General features: G+C 49.1%; 1 protein-coding gene across 1 annotated transcript; it reads right to left on the reverse strand.

Annotated features, from left to right (window-relative positions):
• Nucleotides 1-425: 425 nt before the first annotated feature.
• LOC135888491 (L-amino-acid oxidase-like) lies at nt 426-15464 on the reverse strand. The gene is made up of 7 exons (XM_065416297.1): nt 15434-15464; nt 10460-10683; nt 8173-8279; nt 7123-7324; nt 5379-5432; nt 2220-2350; nt 426-1313 (listed from the first exon to the last, which is right to left on the reverse strand). Exons 1-7 carry the CDS (start codon nt 15444-15446, stop codon nt 518-520), a joined length of 1527 nt encoding a protein of 508 aa, XP_065272369.1. The 5' UTR covers nt 15447-15464; the 3' UTR covers nt 426-517.
• Nucleotides 15465-15831: the final 367 nt, after the last annotated feature.

Here is a 15831-nt window from a genome sequence, read left to right on the forward strand (position 1 = left end):
CGACTCCACCCCCTCCCTGCCCCATTGGATCCCTCCCCAAATCCCTGCCCTGGCCCCACCCCCCAGCCCCACCCTGACTCTGCCCCTTCCCTGCCCCCTTGGATCCCTCCCCAAATCCCCGCCCTGGCCCCACCTCTTCCCCAAGCGCGCGCGTTCCTCCTCCTCCCCCCTCCCTCCCAGGATTGCACCAATCAGCTGTTTGGCGGCACAAGCTCTGGGAGGGAGGGGAAAGAAGCAGGATGCGGCTGCACACTCAGGGGAGGAGGTGGAGGTGGAGGTGAGCTGGGGCGGGGCAGGGCCACGGGAAGCTGCCGAGCACCCACCAATTTTTCCCTGTGGGTTCTCCAGCCCCGGACCACCCACAGAGTCAGCGCCTATGCGAGGCGCTACCACCAGCACAACCACAACAAGAAGGACGCTCGATGATCAGCGGTGCAATTTTTAATTCCCCCGTCAGAATCCCCGTGGGTTTGTACCTCCACCAAACACTCATAAATCCATTACATTTCATTTTCCTTCAGCTCTTTCTGTTGCCACTGGGTGATGCATTGACAGCACCATGGATGCTCCTGGTTGCTCTCATGGCAGCTTTCATAGCCGTCTCGATCCAGGCGTGAGGGTGAGCGGTGTATTCTCCTGCGAAATAGACCCTCCCTTCGTTCTGAAACAAAGCTTTGGAGTAGTCGACTAACTGATACGGGGTTAATGAAACATATGCTCCCATCGCATATTTGTCCAGGCCCCATTTCTTGATCACATGTTTATCACAGACGTTCCGGATATAAGTCTTGGGCAGTTGGTGGATTTCTGCCAGGTCCTCCTGTACCAGATTGACGCACTTTTCATCACTAAGGGGAATGAAGAATTCAGCATCGTTATCCCAAGTGTAGGAAGCCAGGATCACCCCCACTCCACTGGAGAAGTTGTGGCCGGGGTAGTAGATGAATCTGGATGGGCGATCAGTGATTGATCTCCCATTATAGATTCCATCCTTCTCCCAAAACTTTTCCCTGCAGGCCAAAAAAATCTTCACAGCCTGTGAGTAGCGGAGGGAGCGCAGGGCATGGGTCTTGTTGGAGGAAAGAGGTGGAGAAAATTTAATGAGCCGTACGGCTTTTGCTGTGGTTGCGACAAGGACGTAGTCGGCCGTCACTGAGGAGAGGAGCCGTGTGAGTGGCCTGTGATAAAACACTCTCACTTTTTCATTGTCGTGTAGTATCTTCACCACTGTGGACTGAAATAGAATATCCCTATGCATAGACTTGTAGAAGGCCTCTGGGAGCTGATCGAATCCCCCCGTGATCTCATCAAATCTGAAAGAAAGGCAGCGGGGTGGGGAGGAGATGACGGTAGAAGAATGACAGCTTCTGTCAATAGTTCTCTGAGTGAATGTCACAAAAATAATAAAGCGACTCTGTAAGGAGCTGCTTAGCTGAAGATATAATCCCTCCTCCTCCAGTGACTACTTCAATTCCGGCTCCTTTTATTACAGGCAAGTGCCAGGTCTGCGGTAGTTAAAGGTAAGACCAGCTTTCTGGTTAAAATTTCACTCTTCTACGTGATCTGAATTTTGCACAATTACTAAGATTGCCTTAGAATTAGGTGTGTCTCCTGGGGACAGGGTAGGATTAGTAATCCTCATTGGGGGTCATTTGACCAAAGGGTTCCCTTCGTATAACAGAGTGATGCTCTAATATCACTATTCCAGGTACTCTTAGAATATCAGGGTTGGAAGAGACCTCAAGAGATCATCTAGTCCAACATCCTGCTCTGAGCAGGACTAATCCCCAGACAGATTTTTACCTCAGTTCCTAAATGGCCCCCTCAAGGATTGAACTCACAATCCTGGGTTTAGCAGGTCAATGCTCAAACCACTGAGCTATCCCTCCCGCTCAACTCTGTCAGAGCTTAATTATTGAATTCCACAGGAACTCTCCCCAATAGAAGCCAGAGATAGACACTTTCCGTAATGTTCGTCTCATCCCTTGTGGAGGTGCCCCCTGCCTTGTATGGCTAGAGAAATATAGTAATGAACACCTGCCCTCTGTGACACTTCAGACCATCGGTGCCTACTTGAAAGAAGGCAACTGGTCGCACTGATAGATGGACAAGATCCGTCTATCTGCTTATCAACCTCATTGGATAGATAGACAGATCCTACCATAGATACATGTTCTTCTCCATATAAAGCAAGTAATTAAAGATACTCTTCTTCTTACCCTTCTTTGAATGCAGTATCGGCCATGAGAGAGTACAGAAAAGACAGATGGAAACTACCATCCATATTCAGCACGTCACCAATCATGTCAATGGCTCCTCTACTTAATTTTCCTTCTTTAATCAAATATTCCTGGTTGGGGAAGAAAGAAAGGGCAGAAAGTGCATATCACATCCACACTGAAACATGGCAGCTGAAGAGATGAACATAGGAATTATTCGGTACCCGTAAGGGTTAGCCAAAGGTCACGCCCATAGAGACACAGAGACCCTTTGGCAAACAGTCCCCTGTTCTTTGCAAACGTCTCTCAGCTCAGACCTGACAAACTGACTACACCAAACACAGCTTACAAGCTATTTATCTATGAAGAGTAACATGTGAGGTATCTGCAGACAGCTCACAACTTGTCAAGATTCATAATCGTGGCGAGATGTATGTATGGGTAATATTTAAGGAGTAAAGTATTTATACTGAACGTATGGTTGGTGGACTTGGGGTAAAAATTAGTCAGCGGGGTACTGTGTCTAGGTGACAACTCATTCAAACCAGACTGTTCCCCTCCCCCAGTCGGCCAGGACGTAATGCAAGGTTCTTTTCCCTACCCTGGCCACATCCCAGAACAAATTAGCAAAAAAGACCATTATAACAGGCAGGCGATCGCCCTGGCTATGAATCAAGGCAAAAGCCTGTTTCGGTATAAATAGAGTGTCAGGGAAGGCATTCTGGATTCATTCGCTGAGAAAACCCCGTAAGGCAGTGGTCCCCAAACTGTGGGGCAGGCCCCCCCTAGCAGGGCATGGAGGAACATTCAGGGGGCTTGATGGGGCCCAGCCCAGCCCCCATTGGGGGCAGGGAAGGAGCACCACCCAGGCCCACTCTGCCCCATCTCTGCTCCAGCCCAGCTCCAACCCCAGCTGAGGCCCTGGCTTCGGCTTCCGGCCCCCAACCATGGCCTGGCCCTGGCCTCAGCCACTGACCGCAGCCCAGCTCCCGGCTGCAGCTCAGCTCCCAACCATGGTCCCAGCTCTGGTGGTGGCTCCGCCCCTGGCCCTGGCCCCAGTCACAGCTCTCACCCTGATCCCCAGTTCTCAGCCCCTGGCCCCGCTCCCGGCCCTGGCTCCCACGGGGGTGCAGACAGATTACATTATGGGTAAGGGGGAGCATGACATCAAAAGTTTGGGGACCACTGCCTTAAGGAGCAGGGGCCTTTCATGAACATTTTGATGCTGGTTCTGGTGAATCCAGCCAACTTTGCAACAGCCTGAGTTCTGCAGGGGAAGCTGACTTTAGTATATTGGAAAGGACACCCAGCTTTGTGTTTTATGCTATTATGTTCTAGCCATTTGCTTCTATCACTTTCCCTCAATTCTAGTTAAATACTTCTTCTTTCTCAAACAAGCCTTTCGTTCTGTTCTAAGTGCTCACAAGGGCTATGTGGTTTACAGGAGTGGTGGTTTAAAGTAAACTGGTAAACTGAGGTACACTGCAGAGGAGCTGGGATTTCTGAGTAGCCAGCGGCAGGGACTGGATATCACAGGGGAATGAGTCTCGGGGACTGGGGTTCACGTACTGTTAACCGCCTGCAAGGCAAAGCTACGACTGGCATAGCCCAGAGGAGGGAGCTTGAGTGACTGAAAGGCTGGTGGTGTCAGGGAGCGGCCCCCCAGCTACCACAACAAAGACTTCGTCGAGCTGGAGGCCGGGAGAAACAAAGTGACTTAGGCCTTGTCTGCACTACCAAGCTCAATCGGTATTGCTGCCATTGATGCAGCCGGCGTCGATTTAGCGGGCCTGGTGAAGACGCGATAAGTCAATGGGAGAGCTCAGTACTCCACCTCAATGAGAGGCAGAAGCTACGTTGATGGGAGAGTGTCTCTCGTCAACATAGCGTGGCATGGACCCAATAGAAGTCGATGTCATTGACGTCGACTTAAGTTATGGAACTTAACTAGCGTAACTTAGATCAACTCCCAGTGTTAGTGTAGACATGGCCTTACAGTCCCGACTGACTGGAACACCATCCCAAACATCAACCACCCTCCTATGTGATTTGTCAGCTTCCTCGTAACCAATCACTGGAGGAAGGCTGATGACCCCATTCAGGACACAATCCCTCATCCCTTTTGAGTCACCGTGTGAAATCCTGAGCCCAGTGAAATCAACTTTGTCATTGATTTCAGTGGGGCAGGATTTCATTCAGAGTGTCCATAGCAAGATTGTATTGCCTTTGATTAAACAGCCATGGTCCAGGTCACACCTCCTACAGCAGTGGTTCTCAACCAGGGGTACACGTATCCCCAGGGGAACGCAGAGGTCTCCAAGGGGGTACATCAACTCATGTAGATATTTGCCTAGTTTTACAGCAGGCTACAGAAAGAGCACCAGTGAAGTCAGTGCAAACTAAAATTTCCTACAGACAATGACTTGTGTGTACTGCTCTATGTACTATACACTGCATTGTAAGGACAATATTTATATGCCAATCGATTCATTTTATAAGCATAGGGTAAAAATGAGAGAGGCAGCAATTTCCCAGTAATAATGTGCTGTGACACTTTTGGATTTTTAGGTCTGATTTTGTAAGCAAGTGGTTTTTAGTGGGGTGAAGCTTGGGGTATGCAAGAAAATCAGACTCCTGAAAGGTTGAGAGCAACTGTCGTACGGAGTAAAAATAATGGTGGTGGGCAGGTACACCGAGGAAGGGTATCGCATTGGAATAACCATGGATGAGGACACATAGCTGGATGCCACTCAGAGACCCAGGGTGAGAAGAAGAGATCCCAAGTGGGTTACATAGGAATGGAGGAGGGTCCTGTCTTCACTACACAAACACAGGGCAGATGGGAGGACAGAGACCGTTGGCTTTCTACAGCCCGATGTCTTGGGTAGGGAGAGGCAAAGAAGATGTGGATCCATGGCCCTGCCCTCCCCCTTCCACAAAGCAGAACCCGGAGGACCACAGGGGAAAGTATGCACGGCCCCATGAGGCAAGCGTGTTTCCTCCACATAGCCAGGAGGCGTAGGAGGATTCAGATGTAATACCGCCTGCCATGGACTGTGTGAACATGGCACAATCTGTCCCACAAGGAGTTGCATTCGCTGGTGGGAGGAAAGCTGTAGGAAATCAGGCACAAGATACTGGCATGGCATCTTCAATTACCTTGATGGAAAATGAGTCGTATTTCTCTTTCAAAGCTCTGCAGTCTGTTGTCACCTGGGGAGCAACGAAGAAAACAGTCGCTAGTGTCACAATCACAGCTCTACCTTTGCCGATTGGTTATTCTCCCTGTTTGCGATCATGTACTTACGGCTGGTATCCTAGTGCATGTGCCCAAGGAGGCAGGACATGAAATGACCGCTCAGGTGAAAGAGCTGTTAACAAGATCTTTTTAATGGGGACATAGGCACGGACTTCTCCTTTAGCTGGGGGGTACTCGCCCCCCCCCACCCCAGGCCTCGCCCCCACTCCACCCCTTCCACCAAGCCCCTGCCACTGCCCCGCCTCTTCCCACCCCTGCCCCACCTCTTTCTGCCCCCTCCCCTGAGTGTGCCCCGTCGCCACTCCTCCCCCTCCCTCCAGGAGCCTCCTGCATGCCGCAGAACAAAGCGAGGGGTGTGTCTAGGGTGACAAGACGTCCCGATAAAATCGGGACCGTTCCAATATTTAGGTGTTTGTCCCGCATCCCGACTGATCTTTGGTCGGGACGCAATTTGTCCCGATATTTCGCTCCGCCAGCAGCACTTGGCTTTTTTTTTTTTTTTGCTCCGCCGGCAACCCCTCCTCCCTGCCCCCGTGTGTCCCCATATTTTCTTCCTCTCATCTGGTCACCCTAGGTGTGTCCTAATCCCTCCCCCCTCCCAGAGAGTTGGAGGCCTATCTCTGCTTGGGGATCTCAGCTGTGAAGCCTCTCCTGGAGTCAGGAGTTTAAGGCGTGACTTGAAATCAACAGCGCCAGCCTCAGAGCGTTCCCCAGGGGGTTGGGTACTCACCGAGCATGTGGGAAACCTCTGGTGCAAGTCTTCCCTCTGTCTGATAGCAGTGGGGATTTGAACAGGGGTCTGTTCCTCTCAGCTGAGATACCGCGCCCTCTCCGGTGACGCATTCCCCCATGTGTATATTGCTAGGGCTTCGGGGGCCATTTTCCACGGTTCTCTGTGCCATAGTAAACTGAGCCCCTCGATGATTCTTTCCCAGAAAGGTGGGGTGGGGATTGTGGGAAGGCCTTGGAGGACTATCAGAACTCAAGGGGTTTATCTTGCATCTTCCCTGCACACACTGAGTTGCCAACTAGCTCAAGTGAACACAAATCCTTAGCTCTAACTCATACCTTCAGCCACAGGGACCGACTCCGTGGGTGCTCCAGACCTGGAGCACCCACAGAAAATATTAGCGGGTGCTTAGCACCCATCAGCAGTCAGCTGCCACCCCCTACACCCCAGCACCTCCGGCCCGCTAGCGGGTCCAGCTGATCAACTCCTCCCCCTCCCTCCCAGTGCCTCCGGCCTGCTGTGGTCAGCTGTTCCACAGCGTGCAGGAGGCGCTGGGAGAGGGGGACAAGTGGGGACAGGGCTTGCTTGGGAGAGGGGCCGGAACTGGGTGGGAAGAGGTGCAGAAGAGGGCGGGGGCGGAGTGGGGGCAGGAAGAGGTGGGCTGGGGGTGGAGCCTGTGGTGGAGCAGGGGTGGCACCTTGGGGGAAGGGGTTGAGCTGGGTTTGAGCACGCCTAGGGAAAGGAGGAAGCCGGCGCCTGTGCCCTCAAGCCATGCCAGCTAGCCTGCGTTGAAAGGACCACTTAAGTTGAGCGAGATGGTTTTGTGTGTGGATGAGACGGGGTTTAGGACCAAAATCTAACTTTGAAGTGAAGACCTACCTATAGTACATGAGTCCATTCCACAACACACATACCTTATCCAGTGTCTGGTTATAAAGTTCACTGGCAGATTTCCCCCTCTCTGCGGGAAGCAGAGGGTATTGCAAGATATCAGGGTTTCGGTCAACATCTCCAGATCTTGCCCTGACGTTGTTAGTCAAATACCAGGCATTGTCATTAGTATTATAGAATGGGTTCAGTTTAAGTCTGAATTTGGTAATAAATTCACGCACAATCCTAAAGAAAAGAGAAGGAGTAAAAAGAGAAAAATTCCAAAATGAGAAAGAATGTTATATGCTCATATATGGTCCCGAGCGTGAATGGCCCAATCCTACCTAGGTAAATGACATTATTTGTCAGAGGGGTAGCCGTGTTAGTCTGGATCTGTAAAAAGCAACAGAGAGTCCTGTGGCACCTTTAATACTAACAGATGTATTGGAGCATAAGCTTTCGTGGGTGAATGTCCACTTCGTCAGACGCAAATAACGTCTGACGAAGTGGGCATTCACCCACGAAAGGTTATGCTCCAATACATCTGTTGGTCTTAAAGGTGCCACAGGACCCTCTGTTGACATTATTTGTGTGTCATATGACCCCAAATCCATATTTTACCAAATCCACATTCAACCCTGTTTTGCAGTAGATGAAAAATGTGGATAACTATTTCAATAACAATTATAAATATGTTCATAATAAGCATTTTAGTTAAATGTGTCATGAAACATCTTGCTAAAACTGAAACAAAAAAATACACTAAACAATTTACTTTTGAAAAAATGCCATTTGGCATTTTGGCTGGTGGAGTAGATTGTCATTCTCCCACTCTGCACTTCCGCCCACCCAGTCCCATCCCATCTATGCAGGAAGAGTTACAGCTCCATAGAGATCTCAGTCCATGCACAGAGACTGACTATTTGATGCAATGCAATTTGTCCACATAAGGAAGCAAGGAGAGATCTTAACCTACTCAAATTTAAGCCTTCAATGATTTTTTTTTCTCTTGGAATTATCATAAAAGTCTTTGAAACAGGGCTTCCACGGTTCTGAACAAGGTTGGAGGGTAAGGAGGGCGAACTGTGTATTACCTATGGTTTCTTGGCAAACGCATGGCGCCCAGCTCCGCGTACCAATCTTCTTTTCGATAGGTCAAGATACGTCCTCCCACGCGGTTACTGGCTTCCAGAATCACGACCTAGGGGCAAAGCGCAGGTCATGATTTTCAATCCCTGGCTGGTACCTAGTAGCTGTAGGTAGGGCTTGATTTCTCCCGCATCCTTTCTTTTGTAAATGGCCATCAAAGGAAGAACATTAATGTTTTATTAAGGTAATTTCAGATGCTATGTAAGCAAACAGGCCTTGATTCAGGAAAGCAAGTACACATATAGAATCGTAGAATATCAGGGTTGGAAGGGACCTTAGGAGGTCATCTAGTCCAACCCCCTGCTCAAAGCAGGACCAATCCCCAGACAGATTTTTACCCCAGTTCCCCAAATGGCCCCCTTAAGGATTGAACTCACAACCCTGGGTTTAGCAGGCCAATGCTCAAACCACTGAGCTTGCTCAACTTGAATTTCAACTTCATAAGACTTAAGCATAGGCTTAAAGTTAAGCACATTCTCAAGCATGCGTCCAGAATCGGGCTGTGTTCCTGCATTGGGTACTCAAGGAACACATTCCAGTATGGAAGTTTTCATAGTAATAGCAATTTTTCCATTCATTATTAATGCCAGATTTTCAGTGAGGGAGGTTTTAGACCAACAACATCAACTAAGCACTTCAACTATAAATACACAAGCTATGTCTGTTGACTTTTCCAGACTCAGGGGCTGTAGTTCTTGGGTGGCTCTGAGGAGGGGGAGTAGAGGATGTTTAGGCAATCTATAGGGATAATGGGTTTTGGTCTTTCCCATGGCCCAAGACAGTCGCTCTTTCTATAGAAAAACAAAACAAAACACAAACAAACGAGTGAGAGTGAAAGTTAAAGTTGTTATGGGATCGTTAATATCAGTTTTCACAGGTAGAGAATTTTGTCAGAAATGTGCAAACTGGTCTTTTGGAACATTGATTTAACTAATCACCATTTCCATAAACGGTAGTGATTAGAATTTTTTTAGCTGCAGCATTATTTTTCATACAGCTTTGCTATTTTACTAACAACCTTAACTTCAAGGCAATGAACATGTTGTCTGGAAATAATAGATTTCTTTCTTTCGTGATTCACCCAGTTTACTTAAGTTCACACCGTTTTGTTCTTCAGCATTGTTTACTCTATCACGGGGCGGGGGGCAAACTATGGCCCGCGGGCCAGATCCGGCCCCTCAGGGCTTTGGATCCGGCCTGTGGGATTGCCCCCCGTGGCGCCACGGGCCCCGCACTGCTCTCAGAAGTGGCCCCCGGGAAGGGGGGCAGAGGGCTCCGTGCGTTGCCCTTGCCTCCAAGCACCACCCCCCGTAGCTTCCATTGGCCGGGAACGGGGAACCACGGCCAATGGGAGCTTCGGGGGAGGTACCTGGAGGCATGGCAAGGGCAGCGCATGCGGAGCCCTCCGCCCCTCCCCTTCCCCAGGGGCCACAGTGCTTCCTGGAGCGGTCCAGCGTGAGGCCAGGGCAGGCAGGCAGCCTGCCCTGGCTCTGGTGCATGCCGCTGCCCCCCTGGAGCCGCTTTAGGTAAGCAGTGCCGGGCCGGAGACCAAACCCCTCCTGAACCCCGCCCCCCACCCCCTGCCTGCACCTCACACCCCTTCTGCACCCCAACTCCATGCCCTGAGCCCACTTGTACACCCCGCACTCCTCCTGCATCCCAACCCCCCGCCTTGAGCCCCCTGCCTGCACCTCGCACCCCTCCTGCACCCCAACTCCCTGCCCTAAGCCCCCTGCCTGCACCTCGCACCCTTCCTGCACCCCAACTCCCTACCCTGAGCCCCCTAGTACACCCGCCCCCAACTCCCTGCCCTGAGCCCCCTGATGCACCCCGCACCCCTCCTGCACCCCAAACCCCTGCCCTGAGCCCCCTCCTGCAGTGCGCACCCCTCTTGCACCCCTGCCCTGAGCCCCCTCCTGCACTCCGAACCCCTCCTGCACCCCAACCCTCTTCCCTGAGCCCCCTCATACACTCCGCACCCCTCCTCTGCCCCAATCCCTTGCCCTGAGCCCCTTCCTGCACACCGCACACGGCACCCCCTCCCACACCCCGCACTCCCTCCCGCACCCCAACCCCCTGCCCCGGCCCTGCATACAATTTCCCCACCCAGATGTGGCCCTCGGCCCAAAAAGTTTGCCCACCCCGGCTCTATCCAAAAGGAATGGTGAGACTATTTCAGAGGAGCCCTGCCTCCCTGGCCTGTCTCGGGCTCCTCTCGGGCATTATCGTTACCTGGCAACCAGCTTCTTTCAGCAGTTTGGCAGCAGTGAGTCCACTGATTCCTGCCCCGACAATCACCACCTTCTTTGAACGACACGGTTTTCCCAACCCATTTTTGGCAATGTCCACCAGTTCTTCGTAGTCAGAGTCAATAAAGCATTTTTCCCACTCCTTCGGTTTGCGCGAGAGACCCTCCGAGCTCAGGGCTGCTACAAGGAGGAAGAGCTGAAGAAATACTAGAACAGAGATGCAAAGAAAACACCCACGTTGAAGCAAACTCACTCTCTGAGACCATGCAGCTCAGTATCATCACTGACATGCTACTCCTAATCTCTAGGAAGAGGCTAACAACCGCAAATGCAGAGCTCGGTTATATCAACAAACCAGGAATGTTATTACGATCCAATACAATCAGCGTATAACCCAGAGAAGGGAAGTCAGTTCTCAAATCCTCTCACAGTTCATGCATTCTTATAAACTGTAAAGCCATACTGGGTCAGACCAATGGTCCCTCTAGCCCAGTATCCTGCCTTCTGTCAGTGGCTGGTACCACACGTGGCCACCACCCAGTCTACCACTGAGGGTCCTGGGCCCCACAGATTGACTTAGAGCTGTGCATACCACAGGGATGTGATGATTTTGGGGGCCAGCCATCACCTGAGGGAATGGTGCAGGAGAAATTCATCTACCGTGGACAATATGACTGAACAAGGTCTTCAAGATTTAACGTCATGAGGTGAATTGAGGAACCTAACCAGAGTCTCTGCTTTATGCCATTAAAAAAACCTCAGTTCTGCTTTTGCTTTCCACAATTCGAGATAAGCTTTTTGTTTTTCAAAATGGAAAGCTGTGATTCCCTCTCTCGATGACCACGAAGGAGCTCTGTGTCCTGTGGAGTGTAGTTACGGAAGGATCACACAAAGAAATACGTGGTACGTGAGGCCACCAGTCCCCTAACCCCTTACAGCTTTAAAATTCAAATCAACACTTGAAACTCTGTCTGGAAGTTCACAGGTGGCCAGTGCAGCTTTCAAAGCAAGATTATTATGGAAAGCTCCTTCCAAGTGAGCACCCACATTTTCCACTAGTATCAGTTTCTGACTGGTCTAAACTGAAGGTGACAAAGGCGTGGAGGTCCCACATTTCACAGCAATGGTGACTCTGCTCAGCAAAAGCAGATGAAAGGAGATATTAATCTGGGCTATAACTCCATCCTGAGCATCCACCAGCACTCTTGGACCTAACCAAACCCCTATATTGAGTTTCTAATGGTGTCCAGCCCCACCAGGAGACGAAAGGTCTACATGGAAGGATGTTCCCTGCTGCTTTTTTCTCACCCTTTTGAGTTTCCTTTATCTCCCTTTCCTGCCTGATGACTCTCTTGACTGCTTCAATGCAAATTAAGCAGCGCACACAATCCTCTGTTTGAGACAGAGCTGTTTGCCAACCTCAGTTTGGGACATGAGTTAATAACACCATACAGTGGAATCTTATAACTGCATGACAATGTTGCCACACATATGTTATCAGAACAATATTAATCATCAGATTATGAGTTTTCGATTGATACCTTACAAAACATACTTGGTACAAAAATGATTACCATAGTGTGGAGGGTGTGGACACAGGGCTACATCCTGTCACAAATCCTGATACTCCTTTTAATAACACAAGAACTAGGGGTCACCAAATGAAATTAATAGGCAGCAGGTTTAAAACAAACAAAAGGAAGTATTTTGTCATACAACACACAGTCAACCTGTGGTCCTCTTTGCCAGAGGATGTTGTGAAGGCCAAAACTATAATAGGGTTTAAAAAAGAACTAGATAAATTCATGGAGGATAGGTCCATTAATGGCTATTAGCCAGGATGGGCAGGGATGGTGTCCTTAGGGTCTGTTTGCCAGAAGCTGGGAATGAGCGACAGGGATGGATCACTTGATCATTACCTGTTATGTTCATTCCCTCTGGGGCACCTGGCATTGGCCACTGTCAGAAGACAGGATACTGGGCTAGATGGACCTTTGGTCTGACTCAGTATGGCTGTTCTTATGTTCTAAATAACTATCCCATGAAACCAAAAATGGTACAGGGTCACCACAGCCCTAAACACCCATGGAATGTATTTTTAATGACAGTGTTGGAACGGTTAGCAAAAATCAAAACCAGGAAGGACTGGGTTAAAGCCATCGATACGCTTGACAATTATTACATTCTCCTTACTCTTCAGATGTGCTAGGCTGATATTGCCACCGGGAAGCATGGACTGGAGGATTGCCACCACGCTTATTATTTTTTTTGCAATGACACTGAAATAGATTTAGTAGCATGATCATGTTATTCCCACAGCACATATGTTTCTTTTGTTAAAATGAGTGTGTGTGTGTGTGGGGGGGGGGCATGGACTCCTGTCCCTCCTGTTTCTGGCACCAGTGCACCACACCCAATTGTGGCCGTGTGTGACATTGAGGTAACTGTGCTTCAGTTTTCCTCATGTCTTTTATTGGCCTATTTTGTCCGTAGGAGTGGCCTGACCATCCATCCATGACACCGTCAAATGCCTGACCCCATCCAGGACCACAGAATCCTTTAGCACAAGGCTTTTCAACCCTTTTTCTTTCTGAGGCCCACCTGACATGCTATAAAAACTCACCAGTCCACCTACGCCACAACAACTGTTTTCCTGCATATAAAAGGCAGGGCCAGAATTAATCATAGACTATCAGGGTTAGAAAGGAACTCATCTAGTCCAACCCCAAGCTCAAAGAAGGACCACTCCCCAGACAGATTTTTGCCCTAGATCCCTAAATGGCCCCCTCAAGGATTGAACTAACAACCCTGGGTTTAGCACACTGATACTCAAACCCCTGAGCTATCTCTCCCAGGGAAATTGTCTAGGGCCCCCTGCCACAAACAGCTAAGTTACCTGGGCTTCGGCTTCAGCCCCAAGCAGCTGGGCTTGGGTTTTGGGCCCGAGCGGCAGGACTTGGCTTCAGCTTTCTGTCCTGGGCCCCAGTGAATCTAATACCAGTCCTGCTTGGCAGAGCCCTGAAACCTGCTCGTGGCCCCAAACGGGGCTGCGGACCCCCATCGGAGAACTGCTGATTTAACAAGTCCAACAGAACTATAAAAATAACGACATCTTCGGCCTCAGCTGGCCACCCCTCTCCTTTGCAGGCGGGACCCAGCTACCATGCACATCTATCCTCAGTCTCCGGTGCTTCACTCCACCCCACAGTCTCGACCTGGCTCAATTCTCCCCACCTTGCCAGGGTTTTGCTGGAAGGCTGTCGTCCCTCAATGGCTCCTGACAGCCACTCAGGCATCAGGCTCACCTTGGGGGCATCCTGTTTGCTTCTTAGCCCCTTAAACCTTCTATCAGATGCAGAGAGAGGGAACTCACTACATCCTCCCTCCTCGGTCTCCTTCCCCAGCTGACCTCGGTCATGGAACCACAGGGATCTCCTGGTGGGAGAGGCGTAAGGACGCCCATGTGAGTTGGAAATGGTCACTAGACATTCATTTTTCTTGACTTGTTTTAGCTGTTACAAATCAGCTTCAGCTGCTGAAAACCAGAATGTATCCAATCCTCCGTTTTTAATTAAAATGTATTTTTAAAAGAAAATTAAAAATTTCCCATCAACGTTTTTGTTTAGAACTAAGGTCAATTTTCCTAAAAAAAAATTCTTCAAATGACATATTTTGACCAGCGTTAAAGTTAACTTAGTTTTTCAGAAACATGCTTTGAATCAGCTATCGTCAAAGAAAGGACAGACCATGTCCTATTCATGGAGCCCTTCCAACAATAAAAGGACATGACAGCAATCATAGAATCAAAGACTTGTGGGACTGGAAGGGACCTCGAGAGGTCGTCTAGTCCAGTCCCCTGCACTCATGGCAGGAACAAGCACCATCTAGACCATCCCTGACAGGTGTTTGTCTAACCTGCTCTTAAAAATTCCCAATGATGGAGATTCCACAACCTCCCTGGGCAATTTATTCCAGTGCTTCACCACCCTGATAGTTAGGAAGTTTTTCCTAATGTCCAACCTAAACCTCCCTTGCTGCAATTTAAGCCCATTGCTTCTTGTCAGTTAAGAACAACAATTTTTCTCCCTCCTCCTTGTAACAGCCTTTTATGTACTTTAAAACTGTTATGTCATGTCCCCTCTCAGTCTTCTCTTCTCCAGACTAAACAAACCCAATGTTTTCAATCTTCCTTCATAGGTCATGACCTTTAAATGCAGGTTAATTCAGGACTGTGAAATACACCGTACAATTTAACTGTAACAGTTGCAGGTGAAAACAGTCAGCCAAGGTATAATAAATAAATAAATAAATAATAATCATAATAAAATCTTCATTTCTCTTCCACCCACATTTCCAAATGGACATTGGACAAGAAATAAACAGAGCATCTAACATATACTGTGAGGAAAAACAGCCTGCAGTTGGGACACCCTTGTCATGGTAACTCAAGGGTTACCTAAGAACCTCTGCAAGAACTTCAGCAGCATCAGTACTTTGATTTTTGAGTAAATGTATTTAAAATCTCAAAGGCTTTTCTGGTGAATTGAAATAACTATGCCCAGCACTGACTTACAGCACTGGTGTCCCTTCACTTGGGGAACAGATCATTTGTTCTCTTCACATTTTAACTGAATCTAATCACTCACCCACAGCCGCGGAAAGTTCAGAGCGGCTACACCTGCATCCCACAGTACAATTGATTTACTGTGTCACTGCAGCCAAGCGCAACCGAAAATACCACCCTGGTGGTTGTTTCCTCCTACATTCACACTGAAAGAGGAGTAGACGATTCCGGGAGAAGCTCAATTGAAAATGAGGAAGAAAAAGACAAACAGAGAAAGACTATAAGAGAGAGAGAAAGATGTGAAACACGAAAGCTCATTGCTACAGTAAGATGTGCCCAAAGGAACAGTCTATTCCATTGCCCTGAAAAAGCTCAAAGAGAAGTTTCACTCACAGAACCTGTCCATTTCAGATGGTGGGTGGAGTCATCCAGTTACCCTCTTATTTTACACCCACCTTTTATATAGACCTACTGATAAATATCTTAGCAGGCACTGCTGACTCTGTGCCTAGAGAAACTGTCACATGGTCTTATCGGACCTCCTCCTGTTATGTGCTCATAGCCTGCAGGTTACTCTGAGTTGAGTCAGCTCCATCCAGGCACATAGGACCTGGGAACAAAGGAACTGTGGTCTTAGTAGACTCTGGCCCATCTGTCTTCTTCCACACCCTGCTGAATCTGGCAGCCTCCTCTTCTTTCCTGGAAACCACCCCAAAATTCCCTCCATATCCTCATGAGCCCATATCCTCTCTCCTGTTGAAGCTGTTCCCCTGTGGGGAAAAAAAATTAAG

The sequence above is a fragment of the Emys orbicularis genome, chromosome 13 (assembly GCF_028017835.1).
Source record: "Emys orbicularis isolate rEmyOrb1 chromosome 13, rEmyOrb1.hap1, whole genome shotgun sequence".
Classification (NCBI taxonomy): Eukaryota; Metazoa; Chordata; order Testudines; family Emydidae; genus Emys; species Emys orbicularis.

Excerpts from the sequence above, each read along its gene's own strand:
- LOC135888491 (XM_065416297.1), bottom strand. Across the intron at positions 8,280-10,459 it reads TGAAAGAAGCTGGTTGCCAG|GTCGTGATTCTGGAAGCCAG; the intron begins GTAACGATAATG and ends CTTTGCCCCTAG. Across the intron at positions 1,314-2,219 it reads GATACTGCATTCAAAGAAGG|ATTTGATGAGATCACGGGGG; the intron begins GTAAGAAGAAGA and ends CCTTTCTTTCAG.